The 23,569-nt window shown below is 34.1% G+C and overlaps 1 protein-coding gene across 1 annotated transcript in view; it reads right to left on the reverse strand.

Moving 5' to 3' along the window:
- Positions 1 to 3,672: 3,672 nt before the first annotated feature.
- LOC123532743 (uncharacterized) overlaps positions 3,673 to 23,569 on the reverse strand; it is a 46,120-nt gene continuing 26,223 nt past the window's right edge. The window contains exon 13 of the mRNA XM_053517949.1: positions 3,673 to 14,931. Coding sequence (XP_053373924.1) covers positions 11,453 to 14,931 — 3,479 coding nt within the window. The 3' untranslated portion in view covers positions 3,673 to 11,452. The remainder of the gene's footprint in view (positions 14,932 to 23,569) is intronic.

The raw sequence follows: 23,569 nt of genomic DNA on the forward strand, positions 1-23,569 counted from the left end.
ATATACCAATTGCTGCAGATCGTGTTAGAATAGTACATACAAATTATTTCAGGGCCAAACGGTTGAAAACAGCATCTCAAAAACATAAATATGATAAAATGTCATACTGACTTATGTGTAGGACCGTAAAACACGTTTCGATCTCTACAAGCGAATTCAATTACCTTAATTAAGATTCAGCGGTGACGTCATAAATGTATGACATAAAGTATGACGTCATAATGATGTGACGTCATATAAAGTTAAGCTCGTAACTTGTAACACAGGGTCAACTCGCCTAATTTGATGATTCTTTTCATAATTAGTTTGCGAGCTGTTAGATTACTAAATTATAAATACTTCCCAAAATTCTGATAAAAAGAAACAAATATCTATACGTTCCATTGGCTATGCAACTCTTTCTAACCATAGTGGGTAAATTGTAACAGCACATGACGTATTACGCTGAAAATGTAGTATTGTAAAATGCGAATTATTTGCGTTGTTAGAATCGAAATAATAAATATGTTCCAATAATTTTATCAATTAATAAAACATGGGCAGACGTTTGGATGCGAATAATTAAATCACTCGTGCTACGCACTCCTGATTTAATTATTAGATCTACGCATCCAAACTCCTGCCCATATTTTATTAACTGATAAAATATAGGAACAGATTTATTATTTCTTAAACAAACTAAGAATCGCATTTTGTTGTGACTAAATGGCTCCCGATTTTATTACTTAGGTTGTATGCAAAGTTTGTAGTCCGATTTTCATTAAATGTTTGTCAGTTTTATTGTGCCACAGAGCTCTTTCTAACATGATTTGTTGCAAATGTGGTATATTCCTGTTTGAAAACAAGTACAAACATGTAGATCAAATAATTCGAAATATGAGCTGTTTTGGTTGAATAAATTAATTACTATTATGCTTAGACTTAAAACTGTATTTTGGCCAAGAATTTTGCTTTTATGTACTTTATTTTCATGAAAATGACATGATGCAGTCGTTTTGACATGTTAATGTAACTAAACGCATGTAAATCTTTCTAATCGGAAATAAAAAAAATCCTAGAACAATTCGTTGACATTTTCCGATCATATACTATTCTTATACATATTTTAATTAATCATTAACCACTCTTTGGAAAAATCATTTTAAACCATTATGCTTGATACATTTAAGTTAAATTTGGGAAACTGCGCCTATTTAACTTTTTCAATATTTCCCTATTTTTTGTAAATGTTAAGATTGTGTTTTACTAACAAGAAATTGCACATTAGCGTTTTTTTCTGATAAGCCAATTCAGTCTGCTTTGTTGTAAACGAAATGCATCATATTCATTTTGAAGAATACAAGAACTAAACCTTCTTCTAAAATTTGGCGTATTGCGAAGCAGATTCTGCCTAGTACTTGATATTACTAGATGAACTAACTTAATTGTATTCCGTATGAAAACCGCCAGAATCCTCATATTATCATATGAAGATTTCGTCTTCGAAAGCTAAACATGACAGAAATCGGGAGCGAATCTTTTCTTGTAAGATGAGGCTTGCTATGTTTTGTATCTTCGATTCCGACTTTTATATTGTTTTCATGAATAAAAACTTGACGAGTGTTTATAGGACACAGGTATACACTAACCACCTTCGCCTACTAAGCCTGCTGAATAGGCGGCCTGCTTCTAGGCGGGCCACATTGGTTGCATTTCTTGTGCTTAACGCTTTCAAAGATTTTGTTCTTACCCTTTCAGATTCGTTCAGAAATCAGCGCTAAAATATTTGAATTTTCATTTTTAATTTTCATCCATTATTTGTTAAGCTTGTTATAGTAATTCGTCTTTCATCTCAGATGAATATAGTAACAAACTGGAAAAAGGCTAAAATGTTTTGCTAATTGTCAACAGGATGGCAACTGCCGTCTTGAAACCAGTTGAATGTAAAGACATTAAGTCAAGGTGAAAGCGAACAGGCTAAATGTCCAGATGCATTTATGATGATATTATCACTCCTGAGATTTCTTGCTAGATAAGGACTATCCTTCCGTGACAATAGTAACTCAAATTTAACACAAGTTGAGAGCGGAGGTTTTGTCATTATTTCAGGAGTGGCTTTATCAATTAGACAAATACGACTCTCCAGCAATACAAAATTAATTGCTTAATATTATGTCTGGCCAAATCCTACATGAACATGCCGAGAGAATCCAGCAATAGGACTGCTTTTTAATAATGGCAGATGAAACGACTGATATGAGCAAAAGAGTAAACATTGTTGTTTATTTAAGATTGCATAACTTTATACATGAAGATCCATCTAATACTCCATTTGATAAGACTATATCAGATGGACCAAACAAATGCAGGCGCTTTAGCATGAACTGGTCGGAATTAATGTACATTTGTCAAACTGTCAAGGATAAATCTTTGATAGATTATATCTATAGCTGAAGCATTGTCTGATAATAAGACAGGAGTGCAGACAAAATTAAAAACAAAGTTCCGAAGCCCTATTTGATCATGATAAAATAAACTTGCATCGGTTGTAGTAAGTCGTCAAATGTAAGAACGGCTGTTTGAGTACGTGCCAAGAAATACTCAAACTTGTCAAAAACTCTCAAGAGAGAGAAATGCAATGGTAGAAATAATACGACAGATGACAGGTGAAGTTGACAGTCAAAATATAAGAAAGTTATGTTCAATAAAATAGACAGTGAAAGCTAAACCGTGGCTAGTATATTACAGAACTATTCAAATCTAATGGAACTTTGGGAGCTGTCCCTAAGAGACACTGTCGTGGAAGCCAGGATCAAAGGATAACAAACCCACATGAAGAAGTCTTTTTCTTTCAGTTTGGCCTTATACTTGGTGAAAGGCTCCTCCGTAACGCCAATAATCTAACAATTCAAAGAAAATATATGACCGTGGCAGAGCTATGCAAACCACAAAATCCCTGTCGTCTCTGAGAAGTGACAACAATTTTAACTTAAAATGAGACAATATCTGAACTTCATGATGTGGATTACTTTGTCCGTGTAGAACGTGCCGACGGTATGCGCAATATGGCTTAATGACAGTGTCAGTGAAATTATGCAAAAGGTTACGTTTTTAAAACGCTATCAAGAATCTATGTAGTCTTTATGTATTAAAATCAAAGGGTCGTAACTCTGCGAAAATCCATTCAAACGTAAACCCAGCAGAGTATGTGCAACATGGCTTGTCATTGCTCAGTCCTATGTAGTTTCATTCAAATAAGTCGTCTTGACAAATTTTATACCAAAAATTACCTTTAACGAACTGTATAAGTGAAAAGTACAAACGGTATAGTATGCAAAACTAGTTATTGTACATTTCACACCTCCGAAGTTTCATGTAAACATGGTAAGTACTTTTGGAGAACCAAATGAACGCATACACAACATTGACTCATAATTACAATAATAAATATTTATTGTCCGATACTTTTCCTGTATTTCCATTTAAACTTCTTGCAAACTTACAGAATTGAATATCGACAAAGATATGTGTGCTATTATTCCTAAAATAGCGATTAACAGACACAAATCCGACTTAAATTTTCATATCTGTCATCGCGATTTATCTCATAATTTGAAATCGATTTCTTTCGGAAAATGAAATGCAATTGAAAGTTAAATAAGTACTTAATGTATTATAAATAACAATAGAACGTCTTACAACACCTGGTTTATTCATATTCTTTCATAATAATGCAGTACACATATTACAACAAATATAAAAATATCTTTTTTATTGGGAAAGTGCACAAGAGAAGCAAACACATGTAGGGGAGACCGGGGCACCATGGGACATGTGCACCATGGGACATCAGAAGTAACTTTTTTCTTCTGGAAAATAAACTAAGCTATCTGAATTACTAAAATTCTTGCCTTTCTCGAGCTTTTTTTTATACAGAGTTTGAAGGTGGAAGGATTTAAAATAAAACTTCAGTTGAGTTTTATCATTTTTTCACTATTCTGAGTAAAACAAAAACAACTTAATTCCAAATATTGTCCTGTAAAGTTCTGCAGTAAACTCTTTGAAACCATTTCTATATCACTATCTATAAAGCATACATTGACTGATAATTTCACAAAATGTTTAATCCCAGTGAAGTAGATGACCTTCATATTTTTTTGAAAATTTAAGGGTGGTGGGGTTTGGGCACGATGGGACACATGCAAGTGGGCACCATGGGACAGTGTTAAATACAGCTGGAAGAAACCAACAAGCTATTACATTGGTTAATAAATGCATACAAATGTAGAAAACTTGACCTATGAGTTTTCTTGAAATGTCAACCCGTGAAAAATATGGCTTCAGTGTTCATTATACAAAACAACAAGGAAACGGATGAGATGGAATATGATGACATTGTAATGAAATTGCCTCAGCCAAGCAATAAAGCAGGCACTGCAAAAGCTGAAAAATAGCTGAGGTTTGACCTCAACCTAACTCACTATTTCTGAGTAAAGACATATTTTTATACTGTTGACATGCCATTGCTGGATAAATCACTTATCAGAAGTCAGTTTATACTTTAAGCTGAGAAGTTAATAAACATAATTATATATAATGTTGTATTGTTTTATAACTAAGGCATAAGGCATAAATGTTGTTTCAAGTTAAAGGTAGGTATGCCATTGTAAGTAAATGACATGGTCAGCCCGGTGTCAGTATAATGTGACTGGGTGGGGTATCATGCCACGTGTCTACGGCGTGATATTCCAGTGAGGCAGCTATATAAAGTTGGGCATTGTGCTCACTGCTACAAGTAGACATCGTCGTTTATATGACTGAAAAATTGTTGAAAAAGACGTTAAACCCGAACACACGCGCACGCGCACGCGCGCACACACACACACACACACTTGATCTGTCTGTGTCTTGATGATGATCTTTTAGAATTGTCATTGAAGTTCAAGATGAAGTAATCATCATAGATGTGTTTATATTTAAGTTGAGTGTCATTTTACACTTTTTGACCAGTTGATAAACAGATAAGGTTGTTTCAAGTTAAAGGTAGATCTGTCATTGTAATTAAAATGCCTTTTTCTTGATGTTGGATGTTTAAGCAAATGCTATCATTGCAGTTCAGATGAAATAGAGTTCATAGATTTCTTTATTTCTGTCACTGTCCCATGGTTGCCAGGATGTGTCCCGTGGTGCCCCGGTTTCGGGGTACAATGGGGTACAATGGGATATTTTAGTGCTAGTCTTCTATGATGCATATCTCAGAAACGATAGCACAAAACATGACCATTAACTACCCCTCATGTACATGAAGGATTGTACTTTAATATAGTATGAAATTACAGGAAGTCAATTCAAGATGTTTTAGAAAACAGAAAAAAATATAATTTTTGTTCCAAGGTGTCCGGGTCTCTCCTACATGTACATGTATATCATTTAGTCATCTAAATATTGAAATGTTGACATAAAGTTGATACAAAAATTTCATTTCATGTTTATATGTGAAAATACAAAATATCACGATACAATCAATGCCAAAAAATATAAGCTTATGAATACTTAATTAATTGATTATAACATATATTTTATCAATAAGCATTCTTCGAATATATGGTAGGAATCTAACTTTGCAGAAAAACGTGCTTCTTATCTGGAACAACAGGATAGCCTTGTTCTAACTAATATCCACGGATATTCTCATATCGTCACTCTAGCACAAAAAGTGAGTTAGTACTTTTTAATGTCAAGGTCAATAGCCACTATTTTGCACTGAGGGCGACAGTATATACAAAGAAGTAAAAACATTATTATAGTCTAGGTTGATACACACGGCAGAAACGTTTAGATCCTTCTGTATTTTTTGTCTAAGTAAAGGGCCATAACTCTGAGTAAAGTCTCAAATAAACCCAGGTACACAACTTCACATTCTGAACAATGTTTCTGTACTGTTTCACGACTCTAGATCAAACACAATTTAGAGGCATAGCAGGTTTCCTGGCTGTTCAAAACAAGTAACATCACTGCTACACAGGCGATCCAGTTCTGTGAGGGGTAGCACCTATCTTCAACATATGTACAAGTTACTGAATTTGAAATAGTTTTGATTTTGGAAAACCATAGTTATACACAGATGTTTACATAAACATATATTAAAATACATTGGCCAAAATATGTATACATGTAGTTTGGATTCCAGAAAAAAGTATGAGGGAATGTTATTTGCATATTACGTATTGAATGTAATACACAAGCAGTCGGGTTTTCCGAATTAGGTGATAACGAATTAAAGTTCTAATCAATGCGTACAATAAATAACCCCCAAATTGATAAGCACTATTGAAGAAAAAAAAGAAGAAAGAAAAGAAATGGACATGTAGAAAATGAAATTATAGAAATAACTGGGTGTAAAAAAATAAAAGTAAAACACCATTTTTAAGGTTTATATCCCCGTGACCTTGACCTTTGACCCCGTTATCAATAGGGAACATTTACACATCAAGGCAAACATACGTATGTCGAGGTCCTAGGAGAAATACTTGTCCAGATATTGAGCGGAAACTATTTTTAATGTTCAGGTCCCTCTGACCTTGACCTTTAACCCAGTAATCCCGAAATCACTAGAGGACATGTACACATCAAGACCAACATATCTATGAGGTTTCAAGGTCCTAGGTGAAATTTTTGTCCAGATATTGAGTGAACAAAAAGGTTAACATGAGACTCATTATCCCATCCATCCGCCCGCCCATCCATCCGCCCGGACAGTCCTTAACTACATGCCGGACTTTTCTTCGAAAACCCGACCAAAGAGAAATTTGGGATAGATTATGTATTTTTCGTCACATCAAGAGCGAGCGAACAAACAAATGAAATTAAGTTTTTAACAAAATCGTGGAAAGCAATTTGTAATTATTGAAATGGTAGCGATTTTTGTTAATTCTGATGTTAATTCTGTTTCACATTCTAGTAGCATTATCGATGCATACACAATGTTTTAGAGTGAAACGTTGAGAACAATTACTAGTACGTCTGTCTAGGTTTTTAGCAACACAACAAAAAGTAGCCAGCAAACAAAAGTAATAAATTTGATCTTCCAACTGCCTAAAATGCATAACTGTCTGGTATAAAAATATTCCCAAAATATAGATATTGTCTAAGATTACTTGGTGGCTAGTCTCGGTGAAAGCGTACGAGCATTTTAAATGAGTTTTGGTCCTTTATTTAAGTTTAAACCGATTCATTTAGATGAAGCATCATTCTTTCAAAAACCATAACAAAGTAGAAATATGCTTGTACTTTTTTCTTTAACGCTTATTTAACAAATGTTGAGTTGCGGACAGTTCCGTGTAAATCTTGGTTTTAAAGTAACGAAAACGTTCTAAACCTTGGTATATCTATATTAGGCAACTGCCAGTGTATGGAGACTGTCGACAAACACGAAACAAATTATGAATATATCGTCATACAGCTCAGTTCAAACAGCATTTGCTTGTCAGAATGGAAACCAAAATATACAATACTAGTATTACTATAAATAGCAGTATAAATTTACACAGGCAAGGGTAAGATTGTAAATCTAATATATGATACATATTGTTTGAAATCGCACGACATGGCTCATATATATATCATGTATACATTCATGTATATTTAAAACATACATGTAGATATAGAAGGAGATTGAAATATCTTTTACAATTGAGCACCAGATGCAATATTTCACGAGTTGCACAGCCACGTGTGAAAATATAAAATATGGTGTTCATCAGTAAAATGTATTTCCATTTTATAGTTTTATTCTTTATTATAGTCTCATCTGTGTATATACAATACATATACATAAAATAATTAGCATATTAAAACATAAGTACAGATATTCAATACATTAAAATTGTTCAATACATAACAATTATAGACTTTTGTTAATGTATACTATACTACGTCCGTAATTCACATGTACATATAATTACATTGATAAAACCAAGATCAACTAATAAAAGTACGACCTAAAATTACACTGAAGCACAATACAACTGTCCATAAGATAGCACACTCGACCTTTCTCTGACTCCCTGTTATTAAAAGGGGCTTACCTTCCTCAAACATACAGTCAGAGCTGGAGATTGTCTATCCTGGTGTAGACTTTGACAGCAAATAACTATTTTATGTCTCACGTCAAAAGCCATTGATAATAACACACTTTATTAAAACATTAACCAATACATTCCAACAAAACAAAATGGGCATACCTCTGTCAAAATTCAATCAAAAAGAAAACGGCATGTATATATAAAACAAAAGATGTGTCTTTTGACTAAATTTTGACTAAATTAACCTATATTAAAATAGAAAAAAGTGGAAACTTCACAGGTCGCCCAACACGACAAAAACGAAAATGTTGCAGGCTCGGTTTGATTGAGCCTGTTCATGGACGGTAGTGGAAATGCATGATACCGTCCACATCCTCTAGCCCCGGGTTGAGCAGAATTCAACATTTACACATGCTAAAAGTACAAAAACCAATTTAGAGACATCCGCAGATGTATGTGTAAAGTTTCATATCGATGAAAAATAGTTTCTCTGTGATATATAATTCACTGAAAAATCTGTACTAAAACATATGTCCGTTTCTACAACTCTTTCATAGTATCGTTTATGGTGACTCTAATGCTTCCTTTATACAGGACAGATTTTAACTTCCTTTGAGTTAGTTTACAATATTATGAATATAAACGTATAAATTATCAAAATTTTAAGTACCACTAATAAAATTCGAAACAGCCATACTACAAATCGGGAAAATTCTAAATGCTAATAAGTAGGGATGGGAACGAATACTGAAATCAATATTCGAATATTCGGTTTGCCATATTCGAATATATTCGAATATTCGGTTTGTTTTAATGGAAGCTTTAAATTCTTATTATGTGATTCGCATATACACAACGTATTTATTTGTTTAAAGCGTGGATCATCGTACGTAATAAGACCAAAAAATGTTTGTTTCGGGTAACCCGATCCTACCTAGCAAAACCCGCCGATCCTAGCGTTTTATTTCACGATTATGTCAGTATAATCATGAACAGATTTAACTAATTCAGTGTTTTAGCTTCAAAATGATACAAAAAATCAAAACGATTATAATTTAGATCGTCGCAATTTTATCTAAAAATAGCAGGTCGTCCCATTTAAACACGTGACGCGCTGTTGTATTACCGCCGCCATTTTGAAAATTTTCAATCGTCGTGTTAAAAGCAAGTAAGGCAGACTTAAACCTCCTTCAACATGAACTTATGCATCAATCATATGTTATTTCTTGATTTTATTATAAAGTACTTCAAAATTTAATTCGAATACGGCCGATGGCGGATGAAAACTGATTCTGCGGATGGTCTGAAACGTCGTACAAAATATTGTGAAAAGATCGACAATATCTACAAGTTTGATATTGTATTCGAAAAAAAAAATTCTACAACTTGTTACATAAAACACGCGCCAATAAAAATGAGCAAACGATAAAAAGATATCACATTTACGCCTAATACAAACTGTTAATCCGTAGCGATGACCCCAGGTAATTATGCATTGCAATTTTCTTGTTAATTGGACATCTTTTGCATCTGACACATTGACGCCTGTTGCAAACTGTTAATCCGTAACGATGGCCCCTGCCAATTATGCACTGCTATTTTCTTGTTAATTGGACATCTTTTGATACGCGATAAACCAACATGACATGGTTTTATTCTGTAGAATTGTCCAAAATCAATGATACTTATTTTGAAAAAAAACAAAAAAAAAACAATAATTTACGAATATTCGAATATGATTTTCATATTCGAATATTCGACTGATTTTCGAATATTCGAATATTCGGATATTCGTTCCCATCCCTACTAATAAGACACATGTTCAAAGCATGCACACAGCAAACACAGAGAAGCATTAGTACATATGCTCCAATATTCTAGTCTATGAGAAGTGTAGCAAACTGCTATCATTATATTTACAATGAAAAAAGTACGATAATGTGAGTAAATAACATGTATGATATATTTTTTGAATTTCTTGCCGGTCAAAGGTCAAAACTATTGCCCAAGGTCCTACATCGGATATTATTTTTTACGTTGTAGCTGCTATCCTTTTTATTTGTCAACCGATTAAATTTGTGTTGAATATAGATGAGACTTTTAGCACAAACTATGACCGGCGATTCATGTCAGGAATCATGTAATAAATACAAATATAACTAGGTAACAAATAAAATAGGTCCATTTAAATAACTTCCTACATTTTCAGTATCTCTGATAGAATTATTTACTTATTCATTATTTTGTACTTGTTTTTCGTAAAATATTTGTTTTTCCTTTAAATAAATACCAATAATTATTACGTGGCAATGCTATTTAAAGTTTTGTATAAGATTACCATACAGTTTTTTAACTACCCCCGTATGCTTTGAACTATTACATTAGAGAAAAATATAAAATAAAGGAAAATACAAAATAATAAATAATAAAAACTGGAATGCAATTAAACATAAATATGTGCGTTTATTTTCTATTAAAATGACATATTTTAATGTGTGACATAACTGATCCTAAATTCACTCACTTTTGTTTTCGTAGCAAACTATATATAATTTTAAAAATAAAGCAGTATATACTAAGAAATCGAACCCACGACGACGAAAACATTGTCAGAAAACGGAGTGTGTAACCGCACGGTTACAATGGAACGACTATCTGTACCGGAAAATTATGTAATTTGTATCTAGTTTCATAACAAGAGCATTTAGACGTAACATTTCTCCATGTATACTTTTAAATAAAACTGTTTTACAACATATTTCATTTTTCTCTAATCTCAACATCTTATTTACAATCGCGTTTTCAATTTTGAAAGGGTTAAATATAAAAACAATAAAAGACATTGGTTAAATAGAACAATATAAATAGTACAGGTTTAAAAAAGAAGGAAATAAATATTTACATATACTGTATATTTTTTCTGTCTTGTTTTTTACCATCGGCAGGAAACTGTCTACAATAACTCAATGATTTAATTGTTGTTTGAAGTTTGTAAATCATCATATCACTGAATGAACTATTGTGTAACCTTTAGAGATAGTACACGTTTTATAAGAACAAAAGGTTTCGTTTAGATTTCAAGTCTTTTGTAGTATATCACAAAACAAAAATATGCTGTGTGTTTGCTATATACGTAATATCGGAGTTTTATACGTTTTGCAGGGATCAAAAAATACATATTACTTTTAATTATTAAAAACCTTTCTTCTATCGACCGTTTAAAAAGACAAATATTACCAAATCTAGTTACAACAAAAAATGTCTATGTTATGTGTATTTCAGTTTTCCATTTTATCTGCAACCGAAATGAAATCAAAACCTAAAACATATAAGCAACTGAACTAATTAACGAAATTGCACCGCCTTCCATGCGAATTTCCCGTAATTAATCACCAGTGCTGATACTTATGCGTCAAAAATTCGAAAAGATAATCTTTATCCCTTGTGACATGAAATAATTTATCTTGGTTCCTAACATAGTCAAAAGCTTTACTGGGTATCGGTAATACTGTTTTTCTCTCATATAGCATGGACCTAGACAAGTGCATATTGACGAAGTCTTTTATCACCAAACCTAGCGTTTTCACATGAACGGCATTTGGTAATTTAGGAAGACTGTCAATAAATGCCTCCCATGACATCATAGTCATTGTGATCAAAGATAGGTCAATGCGTTTAAGGTTGATCAATTTGTATGGGCACGTCAAGATATTGCGAGTTATTTTGAGACTGTCAAGTTCGATAGCACAGAGATAGTTCGCCTTTGCAAGGAGTGAACAAAGGTAATGGGTGACAAGATCAGGTACAGAAGCATCATGACGGTTTCCCCATAAACTGACATGTTTCAGGTTAACTGATTCTAAAATACGAAACAGTCGCGTGATAGACAAATCATTTGACCGTGTAATCTTAAACTTGATTGTCATGTCATGTTTTGTGTAAACATTAGTTACTGTAAAACCGTCTCCTATTTCTAGATACTGAAGAGTGTCGTGCATTGACATATTAATCTCGTGGTCATCTTTACCCGCACACTCTATATCTAGAGATAACTCTTGTAAGCGAACCTCGTCTGCTAGATATGATGTTAGAATGTCACACTGCTCATGTAACAGACGGATACCGCGCACTTCTAACGAGGTCAACCGATTCAGTTTTGGAATAGATGTTATCAAAGGTTCAAAAGATTCCATACCTTTCAAGCAAACTCCTAAAATACAGTCCACTGACACCATCCTTAAAGTCTGAAAATTTCTCTCCAGTATTTCTGTAATCAGGTATATATGCCTATCGTCTGCTTGTAATCTTTTATCCTTCAATTCTAACTTTGTCAATCGGCGACATGATGAGAAATAAGTCAGTATACTGCAGATATCACATTTAGAATGTACTCTTTGTAACTGACAAGCCCGAGAAAAGGAAATTGACAAAGATTTTATACCGTCAGATATGACTTGCTGTACAGCGAAAATATTCAGACTTGGGTGAACGAATTTCGAATCATCAATGAAACAATCTCCTAGATAGATATGACATGGGTCACATTGTGCATCTGAGCTTGCTTCGTGGCAACAGGAAGATATACAAGCCTGAATATCATGTAAAAACGCACATTCTTCTAACATCGTTCTGTGCTGAATTACATGTATATCTCGGTTGACAATACGGTGTATATATTTTGATATATTTGTCACAAGGTTCGGTTGTAATCCTGATAGAAATATGAAAACATTTGCAAGTTCTAAAATGTTTTCAACCGTTGTGATTCCAGTGCAATATTTTTGCACGAAATCTCCAAAAACAGTTGACCATGAATATTTTCGCTCTGACATATCAGGTAAATGTGATGTATCCACAGTGTCTACTATCTTTGATACATGTGGAGACATTGAACCCTCTCGCTCCAAACTAGCATGTGGAGGCATTACGTTCTCACGCTGTAAACTGTAATGTAGAAATGTTGCATCCTCTCGCTCTGAACCGGTATGCAGAAACGATATATTCTCTCGCTCGAAACTAACAAGTAGGGACGTTTTATCCTCGCGCTCCGAACCAGAGTGTGGAAACGTCATATCCTCGCGCTCCGAACCAGAATGAGGAGATGTTATACTCATTTGCTCCGAACCAGTATGTAGAAACGTTATATTCTCTGGCTGTAAACGTGGACGTAAAGATGTTAAATTCTCTCGCCCTAAACCAGGGTGTTTAGAGGTTATATCCTCTTGCAATGTGCCAGTATGCGAAAACGTGTTATCGTCCCTCTGTAAACCTGGACGCGGAGAAGTTATATCCTCTCTTTGAGAATACGTTATATTCTCCCACTGTGAACTCGGACGCGGAGACGTTATATTCTCTCGCTCCACACGAGGATGTGGAGACGTTACATCATTTTGATCCGAAATAGTATGTGGATTCGTTACAATATCTGAAAAAGGATGTCGAGGTTTTGTATCCTGCTCTGATGCAGGGCGTAGAGACGTTAAATCATCCAGTTTTGATTGATTACTTAGGAACGTTGTATGCTCTAGTTCTGTCATAGGATGTAAAGAAGGTGCCTCTTCCCACTCAGTCGCTGCATGTGAAAGTGTTTTGGCAATATGTAAAGCAGCAAGAAATTCTTGGATTGACTTGTGAACAAACGAAAACGACGACTCATTTAGAACGTCGGTAGAAAACCCAATATTTTTGTCTTCAGAGAGAATTCCAATATTCACACAGACTTTTAAAACGTCTGCTGGTACTTGAAGACGTTTACATGTTTGGAAGTCAAATGAAAGGGTGTGTTCTTTTTCATGTTTAAACAAAATTTCAAACGCTAATTTTGATGCACTATTAAGAGTTTGCTTATAATCTTGGTATATTCCGACTTTCTCTGATGCATGTGGGATTTGCACAGCTTCTGATCCAACATCAGACTTATGACCCTCGCGCTTTCCCTGATCTAACCATTTAAAGGGAAGTTCCAGCATACCACTATATAGGGTACTTTTTGTAGACGATGTTAGCTTACTGTTTTCACACCATAAACAAATCAATTGTTGTAATAATATTGGAATATGCTGTATGTCTGATAAAGGACTCGTTTTCAAATATTTGATAAAGTTCAGCGGATTTCTGTCTTGTTTGAGCATTGCATTCAACAGCGTGATTGTTTTCTCTGTGAGAATCTTTAAAGCGTTTTTGTTGATTCCTCGCAACATTACTATTTGATGTATTTCATTTCTTTTCCTTCCAAGTATCCCAATTTTCCATGGTCTAGATGTTGTAACGATGGTGTAGTCCTTGTTTATATCTCTCGCTGGCAATCCTTTAGTTTGGATTTGCGAATGACAAAGTGATTTTGGAATCCATTCATCAAGACCATCAAGTAATATAAGGCATTTATCTGATTCAGTGTCCAGTATCTTCTGTAGTATAGGGTGACCAAATTGGCCGTCTAACATCATTTTAATCGTTGGTTTGTCTAAATGGTGACGGAGTAAAATGAAAAACAAGAATTCAAATCCTTTTAGGATTTTCATTTCCTTGCCTAGATTAAGTCGTCCACCCATATCACTTTTCATATGCACTTTGCACCATTTCTGTATCAAGTTTTTACAAAAAATACTTTTTCCTGTGCCCGCTTCACCAAGGACATAAACATTCTTGATCTGAGTACCTCTTTCCTCGAAAATGTCAAAAAATGATGAGATTTCTCTCTCTGTCTGTTCACTGGCCTTCCTGTCCGGATCGTCTTTTTCTAAGATGGTCATCCACGGATCGACATACACATCATCGATATCCTTTTGATTCTGTTCCGGTTGTATAGGCAATGCAGGTACTTTAACTATATGGTCCTGGTAAAGTTTTACTAACCTCTTCTGCAAATCTGGTAGATATAAAAGACGTTATAGATATATTAAAAACTACCAAATTATTTCTCTCAATAATTATATGAAGAGTACTAAGTATCTATATTGATATCGAATAAATAAGCAATTACTGTATTAAAGTCATGATGTGAAAATGGTTAACACGCACGCACGCACGCATACACACACACACACACACACTCACACACACACACACACACACATATATATATATATATATATATATATATATATATATATACTGACGAGATAAAGAAACGCCTCATTGAAATTTGGCGTTATTTTTTTCCTAACGCTTTTAATTGTTGTGAAATGTAGTAAATCTACATGTACTCTGACCGACAAACACAGTGAACAAAAACTCGCGCGATTTCATTCAGCCATTTGTTCACTTCATGTACCTGGTCATGATTTCCTCGTGCAGTCCGTGCATGTAAACCATGTGGTTTGATTGAACGATTTTTGCACATGTACATGTGTAATACGACACACAACCATATTTTCAGCTATTCTCTGAAAAAAACATTAGTTTTCGTAATGCCGAGGCTGAATTCTGAAGAGAGGGCTCAGGTTTTGGCTATGCTTGAATGTGGACGAACGCAGGAACAAGTTGCTAGACGTTTTAACGTCTCTCGTTCGACAATTGTGCGTCTTATTCGACGTGTTAGAGACACGGGAACGTCTATCGATAGACCACGTTCAGGTAGACCGCGTGTAACGTCAATACGACAGGATAATTATATACGTCAACGTCATTTACGTGACAGATTTGTGACGGCGCAATCTACGTCACGTATAGTTGTAGGTAACCGTGGACGTCCAATTAGTCGACATACAGTGAGAAATCGACTCAGAGAACGCGGAATTACCTGTCGTAGGCCCTACCGCGGTCTAATTCTAACCTTACGCCACCGTCACCAACGTCTTATTTGGGCCCGCAACCATCGCGGCCAGCGTTGGCAGAACGTAGTGTTCAGTGACGAGTCGCGTTTCAACTTGTGGAACGCCGACGGACGTATCCGTGTCTATAGACGACGCCATGAACGCTACGCAAACAATTGCGTTTTGGAGCACAATCGTTACGGTGGAGGTGGAGTAATGGTGTGGGCAGCAATCAACCATAGGTTTAAGTCCCAACTCGTCGTTTGCCAAGGTAATCTCACAGCCAGGCGTTACATCGACCAGATATTACGTCATGTAGTTGTCCCTTTATTCCGTCAACGTCAAGGATTAGTCTATCAGCACGACAACGCGCGACCTCACGTTGCACGCGTCACCAGGGACTTTCTACAGGCTAGAAACATTAATGTTTTACCTTGGCCGGCGTGTTCACCGCATTATGGGATATAATTATATTCAGAACAGTTGACTTAACCATACGTGAGATCCGCTAGGATAAAAGTTCGCATTATAAATTATTATATAGTAGAGAGAATTTATACGAACTAAACCCCTATAATTATATCCCTTAATGCAATGATTAAATAACTTCTGAAACATGGAGAAAAAGATTGTTGTTTGACATATCTAAATTATTTATGGTACTTGTAGTCAAGTGTGAAGACCATCATATTATTTGTTCAGAGGTTCTGCATTTTTACAAATGGATTGTTGAAATGTTTGTTTGTTTTTTTGTTTGTTTGTTTTTTTTTTTTTTGTTTTTTTTTTGTTTTGTTTTTTTTTGAAAATGAGAAATATGACTTTCTCCTTCATAACTTTATCGCTAGCTGACACAGAACCGAGATATACTGAAGACAAAATCTCGTCTTAAAACCGTAACACAAAAACTGACATCGACTATTATATTCTAGTTATATATCCGGGATACCTCATCCATTTAACAAAAAATATCGTTAAATAATGCTTTAAGGTATTAGATCACTAATAGAGAACCTCCTTTTTGAAGAGTATTCAATTCTTACCATAAACCTACTTTTACAGCAATTCTTAGGGGGCGTAGGTTCAAGCCCTACTGGGACCAAATTTTTTTCTCCTTATTTTCCTTTTTTTCTAGTTAGTTTTTACTTCTTTCAAGACTTATTATTGATTTCTTGTACAGAAATGGAAAACGATGAATCTTATAAGCGATTTCTTGCTGTTCAAAGTGAATTTACTACTTAAAGGAGTAGAGTTACACATCTTTAAAAATATTGAGTTACACGCGGTGAAAGTTCTCTATTTTGCTTTCACTCTTAGATTATTTACTGTGGAAGAAATTTAGGTAGGTATTATGTCTGCCTTAAAGTTATTTTTAAATTTAGGAAGCAAACTTCAAAACAGAAACACAATATTCAACCTTATTTTTTCAATGTTGAAGTATGAATTCTGTCTCTTTAAATCCGTTTACTTGAGACACCATAGAAAAAATGATATTGACATTTTCATTTTGTGTTTTATAATTGTTTACCAATAGTTTGACGTTTCTTTTATTGAAATTAGTGGTAAAATGAGTTCTCTGCAAACGTTTTGGATAGTGGCTATCACTTTAAAATTTCGCCGGGTTACAGCAAAAACCTAGTATCTACACATTTTTGGTAAAATGACTTTTTTGCATAAATACATGTATTTTGGTCATTTGCACATCGTCACAAATTTTTAGACCTATAGGAAATGTCGTTTCTGAGATATTGATTTTTGACCAAATCAAGTATCGATTTTCTAGCGATTTTTCAAGATCATAACCTCGTATTTTGATATGCTGCCTACATACTCAACCAAATATAGTAAAACAAACCAGCAATAAGCACGTATTTCAAAATACTATAACTTTGCATGAACAATTTCTTGTAAATTTAACTCATTTGCTAGAGCAAAAACCACGCATTTAGAATTACTGGCTTTTTGCTGGAACAAAATCAGTTGCCACTTTGCGTGCAGTTGCAGCAAAAACAAAGTATAAAAAGATACAACGCAACATGTCAGTAATATTTTACCAAGCAGTTTGTGCAGAAACCAAGTATTTTAAACTGCATGTGTTTTGCACTGACAGATTTACATTTGAATTGATTAAATGTAAGCCCAAACCTTGTTTAAACAGATACGACATTTTTGCTCCAAATATAGATCAAATTTTAGCATCAAATATGGTTACAAAAACAATTATATAGGATTTCAGTCTGCAGTATTAAGTTCTCATTTTCAGTTTGGGAAGGTTAATGTTGCATTTATTAATTGCATTTTAACTGTGATTGGTTTTCTGCAAACTAGCAAAGTTAAGATTATTATATTTAAAAAAAAACATTTTTTACTAAACACAATATTAATCACAGTAAATGACGAACAGTTTTAAGGTAATAATTATTGAGAATCTTTTTAATATAAATATCTTATTTTATAATTCTTGATATAAAACAAATTGTATTTTTATGAAGTATACAGAATGTAACAGTAATTACATGTAGTACCTAATAGTTTTCATAGACGTGCCAGGTCTGATTCTTTATATGAAGGACAACTGATGGGAGAACATTCAGCTAAAGAAAGTCAGCAATTTAGTTGTGAAAACGTATCAAGAACAGAGAATGATGAAATAATAAAATTCAGAAATGATTCTTTGGATAATTGTATTTACCTGAACATACAAGCAATAAGTAATGTAATACAATGATGTATACTAATGTTGACGATTAGTGAAAAAGGAAATAACAGTATTGGTTGTAATTAATAATAATAACAGTGCAGTTGAACATTGTGATGGACAGTAATATTAACGACACTCCTAATAGTGCATATGACAAAGAAACAATACCAAAACAAGAGCACCACCTTACAGATGTAGACGCTCATCGGATTTTTTTTTATCTCTGTCTAATGATAATATTGTCATACCCATGGTTTTCTAAGTCCAAAAGGGGCCGTATTTCTTGCAAAAAGCAATGTAGAATGGCAAATAACTGCTCCAAGTTCTAAAGCAATAACTTTGACCGTTTATGAGAAAAATTGACCTAAACGCAAAACTTAACCAAGAAATATAATATTTTCTAAGTCCAAAAGGGGCCATTATTCTTGCAAAAAGCAGAATGGAGTTACGTTTCTAGCTGTACAGAGTCAGCTTTTGATGGTTAACAAGTGTTGCAAGTTTTAAAGCAATAGCTTTAATAGTTTAGGAGAAAAGCTGATCTAAACACAAAACTTAACCAAGAAATCTGACTTTCTAAGTCCATAAGGGGACATAATTCTAGCAAAAAGCAGGATGGAGTTATTTTTCTTGGTGTACAATTTCAGCTATTGATGGTGAACAAGTGTTGCAAGTTTTAAAGCAATACCTTTGATAGTTTAGGAGAAAAACTGAACTAAACATAAAACTTAACCAGGCAATGCCGACGCTGATGACAATCAAGTGATGACAATAACTCATCTTTCTTCTTTTCTCAATAAATCAGTCAGAGCTAGAAATGCAAGCAATAAAGCTGACGCGATAGACAATAACATTGAACATTAGTGCATGTGACAATGAAATAACACCAGAAAGTCCAAGCAATAATGAAGATGCAGTGCAAAGTAACATAGTGATGGACACTAACTTTAAAGACAAAATAGCGTGTGTTACCAGATGATGTGTTGAACACATCACCTATGCCTGATGGTCAAAGATCAATGTCACAATTACAGGTCAAAGGTTAGATATTTTGTTTTTGTTCCATAATTTCTATGTGCCTGGAAGGGTTTTATTACAATGGATTTGATTCAGACTTAAAATAGTTGGTTATCATCATCACCCAAATGACACAACCGCCATAACTCTTGCACCAATATTTCATAAATAATGCTCCCCTTTTTACTTAGAATTTCAGGTTAAAGTTATGATACACTTTTACTTTATCTCAGTTATTACTAAATGGACTTGATTCAAACTTAAAATAGATGCTCCACCTTACCATCCACATCATGTGACACAACGTGCATAACTCCGACACCAATTTTGCATGAATTGTGCCCCCTTTTACTTAGAATTTAAAGTTAATTTTGATGCATTTTCACTATATCTCAGTTATTATGAATTGTCTTTAGTTCAAACTTGAAGTAGTTGTTCCACATCACCCACATCATATGACACAAGGTGCATAGCACTTGCACCAATATACCCTGAATTATGCCCCCTTTTTGCTTAGAATTATACTTTGGTTTTGATACACTTTAACTGTACCTCTCTTATTATTTGATATTTTTAACACAGACTCAAGCTATTGTGCAATATTCATCCATCACTGGAATCATTAAATACTCCAGTGAAAGTTCGACTTTGGCTACAAACCACCAAATTTTATGAAGTTATGGCCCATTTCCAACTTAAACTTTGCCAAACTCATGGTTGCCAGACAACAATGCACGAAAGGCTTGACAGATTTAGATAAATTTTGGTACACAGGTGTAACATTATAAAATACAGCTCAAATTCGATTTAAATTGTACCTTCTTGAGGCCATGTCTTTCTTGTGGTTGCCATTCTTCTGTGACAAGACCGTAATGTGGGGTATTCGTCACTCCTGTGACAGTTCTAGTTATCGACAGTAACTTTTCAAAACGGTCAAAATGTACAGATGTGTACCTAATGAAGAGTTTTATCTCTCGTTCCATGTTCCTAAAAGAATGATCATTGCAATTTGTTTGCGAAGTACCATGTAACTGAAAAAGGATAGAAGAGAAAGAAGAGTTCCAAAAACAATGTAAAACAACAGTTCGGGATGAAAAGAAAAATGGCAAAAACCTAGCCAATGAAGACAGTAAGGTACACACATGCACCATTGTTGTACAATCAGTTCTGTACACACCTTGTAATTTAGTCAGTGTAATGTACTGTATGAGGAAGTTGTGTTGCTTTTACCTATCAGTTTACAGTTTTGGAAACAGTTCACGTTATGCATGGTCAGAAGAGGGGTTCCTGTGACAAGTACAATCTACCGCAGTCACCTGAACCTGTGGAATAATAGTCGGATGCATGTAAGGGACAGAACAGAAATCAAATTATTTTACGCAGTAAACACAATCAAGAATAGTAAACAAATGTATCTCGAATTTCTTGAATCTTGCAACACACAGTGGAGTGTGACAGCACGCACGCTGCAATGAGTTTACCAAAAATACTCAGTCAAAGCAAATGGGACACTGTGATAACCACGGCCAGATGTGGCAAGCCGTACACTGCTGCCATTAAAGTATAAATATTTTTCTAATTTTACACAACTTAAAGAACATCAAGATCACACTTTAAGACAATGGAGTGGAAGTAAACTGGATGAAAATGAAGTGGATCAGGTTTACTAAAGATAATCCAAATGCTTGTTCTTCAAATATTGTATTACTGATAAGTATTTTGAGAGGATACAACTCAAAAAAGATAGTCAACTACCAGTCAAAGACCAGCAACCAAAGCTGTATAAGAGCAAGCTTCCACATCAATCGCCAAAAAGAAAAAAAATCTTTACAATTTGCACAAAAAGAATTATTCCCAGTAAGTTTCATGATTATTACAAGTCTCTCTCTTCTGACAAGTAAACTGGCAAAAGAAGTGCTTGCAGAACCAGACTTTGGGGGAAGCAATGTAGACATAGATCCTGATCAAATAAAGTGAACTATCATGGAAGGGAGCAATACAAGAAGTTATCCACTGACTACTTTTGAATGTCAGGATTAAAGAACGGATCGGAATTATAATAACTAGCATAATATTAATTACTCTGTGCTTCTATAATTATCTTTTTATTAAAGTAATGTACTTCAGATACTGTTATTTTTCTTCTTTTCACACTGTTTAAAAGACAGTCAATTGAGCAAAGACGTTATATAAGAGTAAGAGTAAGAATGATTTTATTATAGTGACATGTGCGTAAACGTATACAGTTACAAAATACTTAAAGGAGCATGATAGCACCCGGCCCAGTGGACCTATAGGTCACCTTATAGTAAGAAGTTGCAACATTAAACAGTTTTAGGCATAATGGTACATATAAATATAATTAACAATCAATTACATATGTGCATATTAAGTATAAAAACATTTTGAACACGATATTCTATATGGCAAAAGAAAAACATGGCTATATATAAGGACTTTTGTTTGTCATTAAAATAAGGAGATAATATAAAGCATTTAGGAATTGTACATGCGTAAGTTCGTCTATACAAATATGATCTCATTACATATTTTGCTGATTTCCTAGGGTATATATATGTATATGCTAAATATTGTCATTATTTTTATCTTAAATTCTGCAATAATTGTTATGGCAAAATATCTTATCTGAATATACTATGTTTCTACACAGTTTTTTACCGAGTACTTTTATGAGTATGGTTAGTGCATAAGCCACTCAGTTTCATTAGCGATGTTCTTGCGCAATGATTTAGTGATAAATGTAATCAAACTCCTGTATTTACATCTGCAGTGTTTATGCGCAGTGTATTAGGACTGGAATTACCATAAATGAGCCAGCAAAAACCCTGTATTTACAACTGCAATGTTTTTGCATAGTTGATTTCGTTTACATTTTCGGGTAACAGTCCCAGCAAAAACATTGTTTATTTACATACGTGGTTATTGCACAAAGATTATATTAGAAATATATACAAACTGTTTGTGCAAAAACAATTTTTGCTTCTAACTCCACAAATACTAAGTTTACTGTCAAACCACTTAAACAGAACATAAAATATATTATTTCCAGTATATGTGTAAAAGATTATTCCTCTAATAAAAGGCACGTAAAAATTATACAGTTTTTTGCTTCTCCTGAAAGGTTTTCAAAAATAGAGATACTAGGTTTTTGCTCCAACCCGACGATTTGTCTCTACTTAAGCTTGAGAAGATACAATAAGTTATTCAAAATTTATAAAAAATGGCACGGTAAAAGTTGTTTAAAATTTGCAAAATAGTGCAAACACGGTTACCTTTCAGAATATACCAAGCAAAGGCCATTTTGTAAACATTACTATCAGTGACCTAATACCTTAATGTATAATGGAACCATTCTAAACCGATCGGCAGCTGGAGTAGAGTAAAGGTTCGATTTGGGTGATTTTCGTTGGTAGTTATACAATAACCAAGCAACCTGATTCATTTTAAATCCTGATTTTGTTTAGTTACTGTATGAAACAGTACCATTAAAGTTTTTACGGACATGTGCTACCAAACAAAATAAATTCTGGTAGTCGTAAAAAAGGCAGTTGCCAACATTCTGATTGCTTTGAAACATTGTTCGGTTTTCAAAGGTAATTTTGCGTTGATAAATAGAGATTCGGTCTAGAAAAATTGTTTGATTTGTATGGGTTCCAGTTTCCAGTGATACTTTTCTCCTGAAAGAAAGTCAATTTTTCGGGACCGCATCATTGACTCAGTTTTGAGCTTTTTTCCGGTATTCAGTGGCTTCGGTTTAGAAGGATTTAGTATGACAGAAAAGAGTTTCTGCACAAATAAGTTGAATTGAGCAACATTTGACATGGGAAAGAGTTTTATCATGCCTTGGAAATAAGGACAAGCACACATAGGTAACCAAAAAGAAACATTTTCGGTACCCATGAAAGTCACTGCATTGGAAAATTCGTTCCAATCGCTACAAAATGTTTAAAACCAAGACGTCTTTCAACATCAGTTTTACCTATCCATCAGTTTTCATGTTGCCTAGTACAGTCTCTGTG

Source organism: Mercenaria mercenaria, chromosome 11 (assembly GCF_021730395.1).
Source record: "Mercenaria mercenaria strain notata chromosome 11, MADL_Memer_1, whole genome shotgun sequence".
NCBI lineage: Eukaryota > Metazoa > Mollusca > Bivalvia > Venerida > Veneridae > Mercenaria > Mercenaria mercenaria.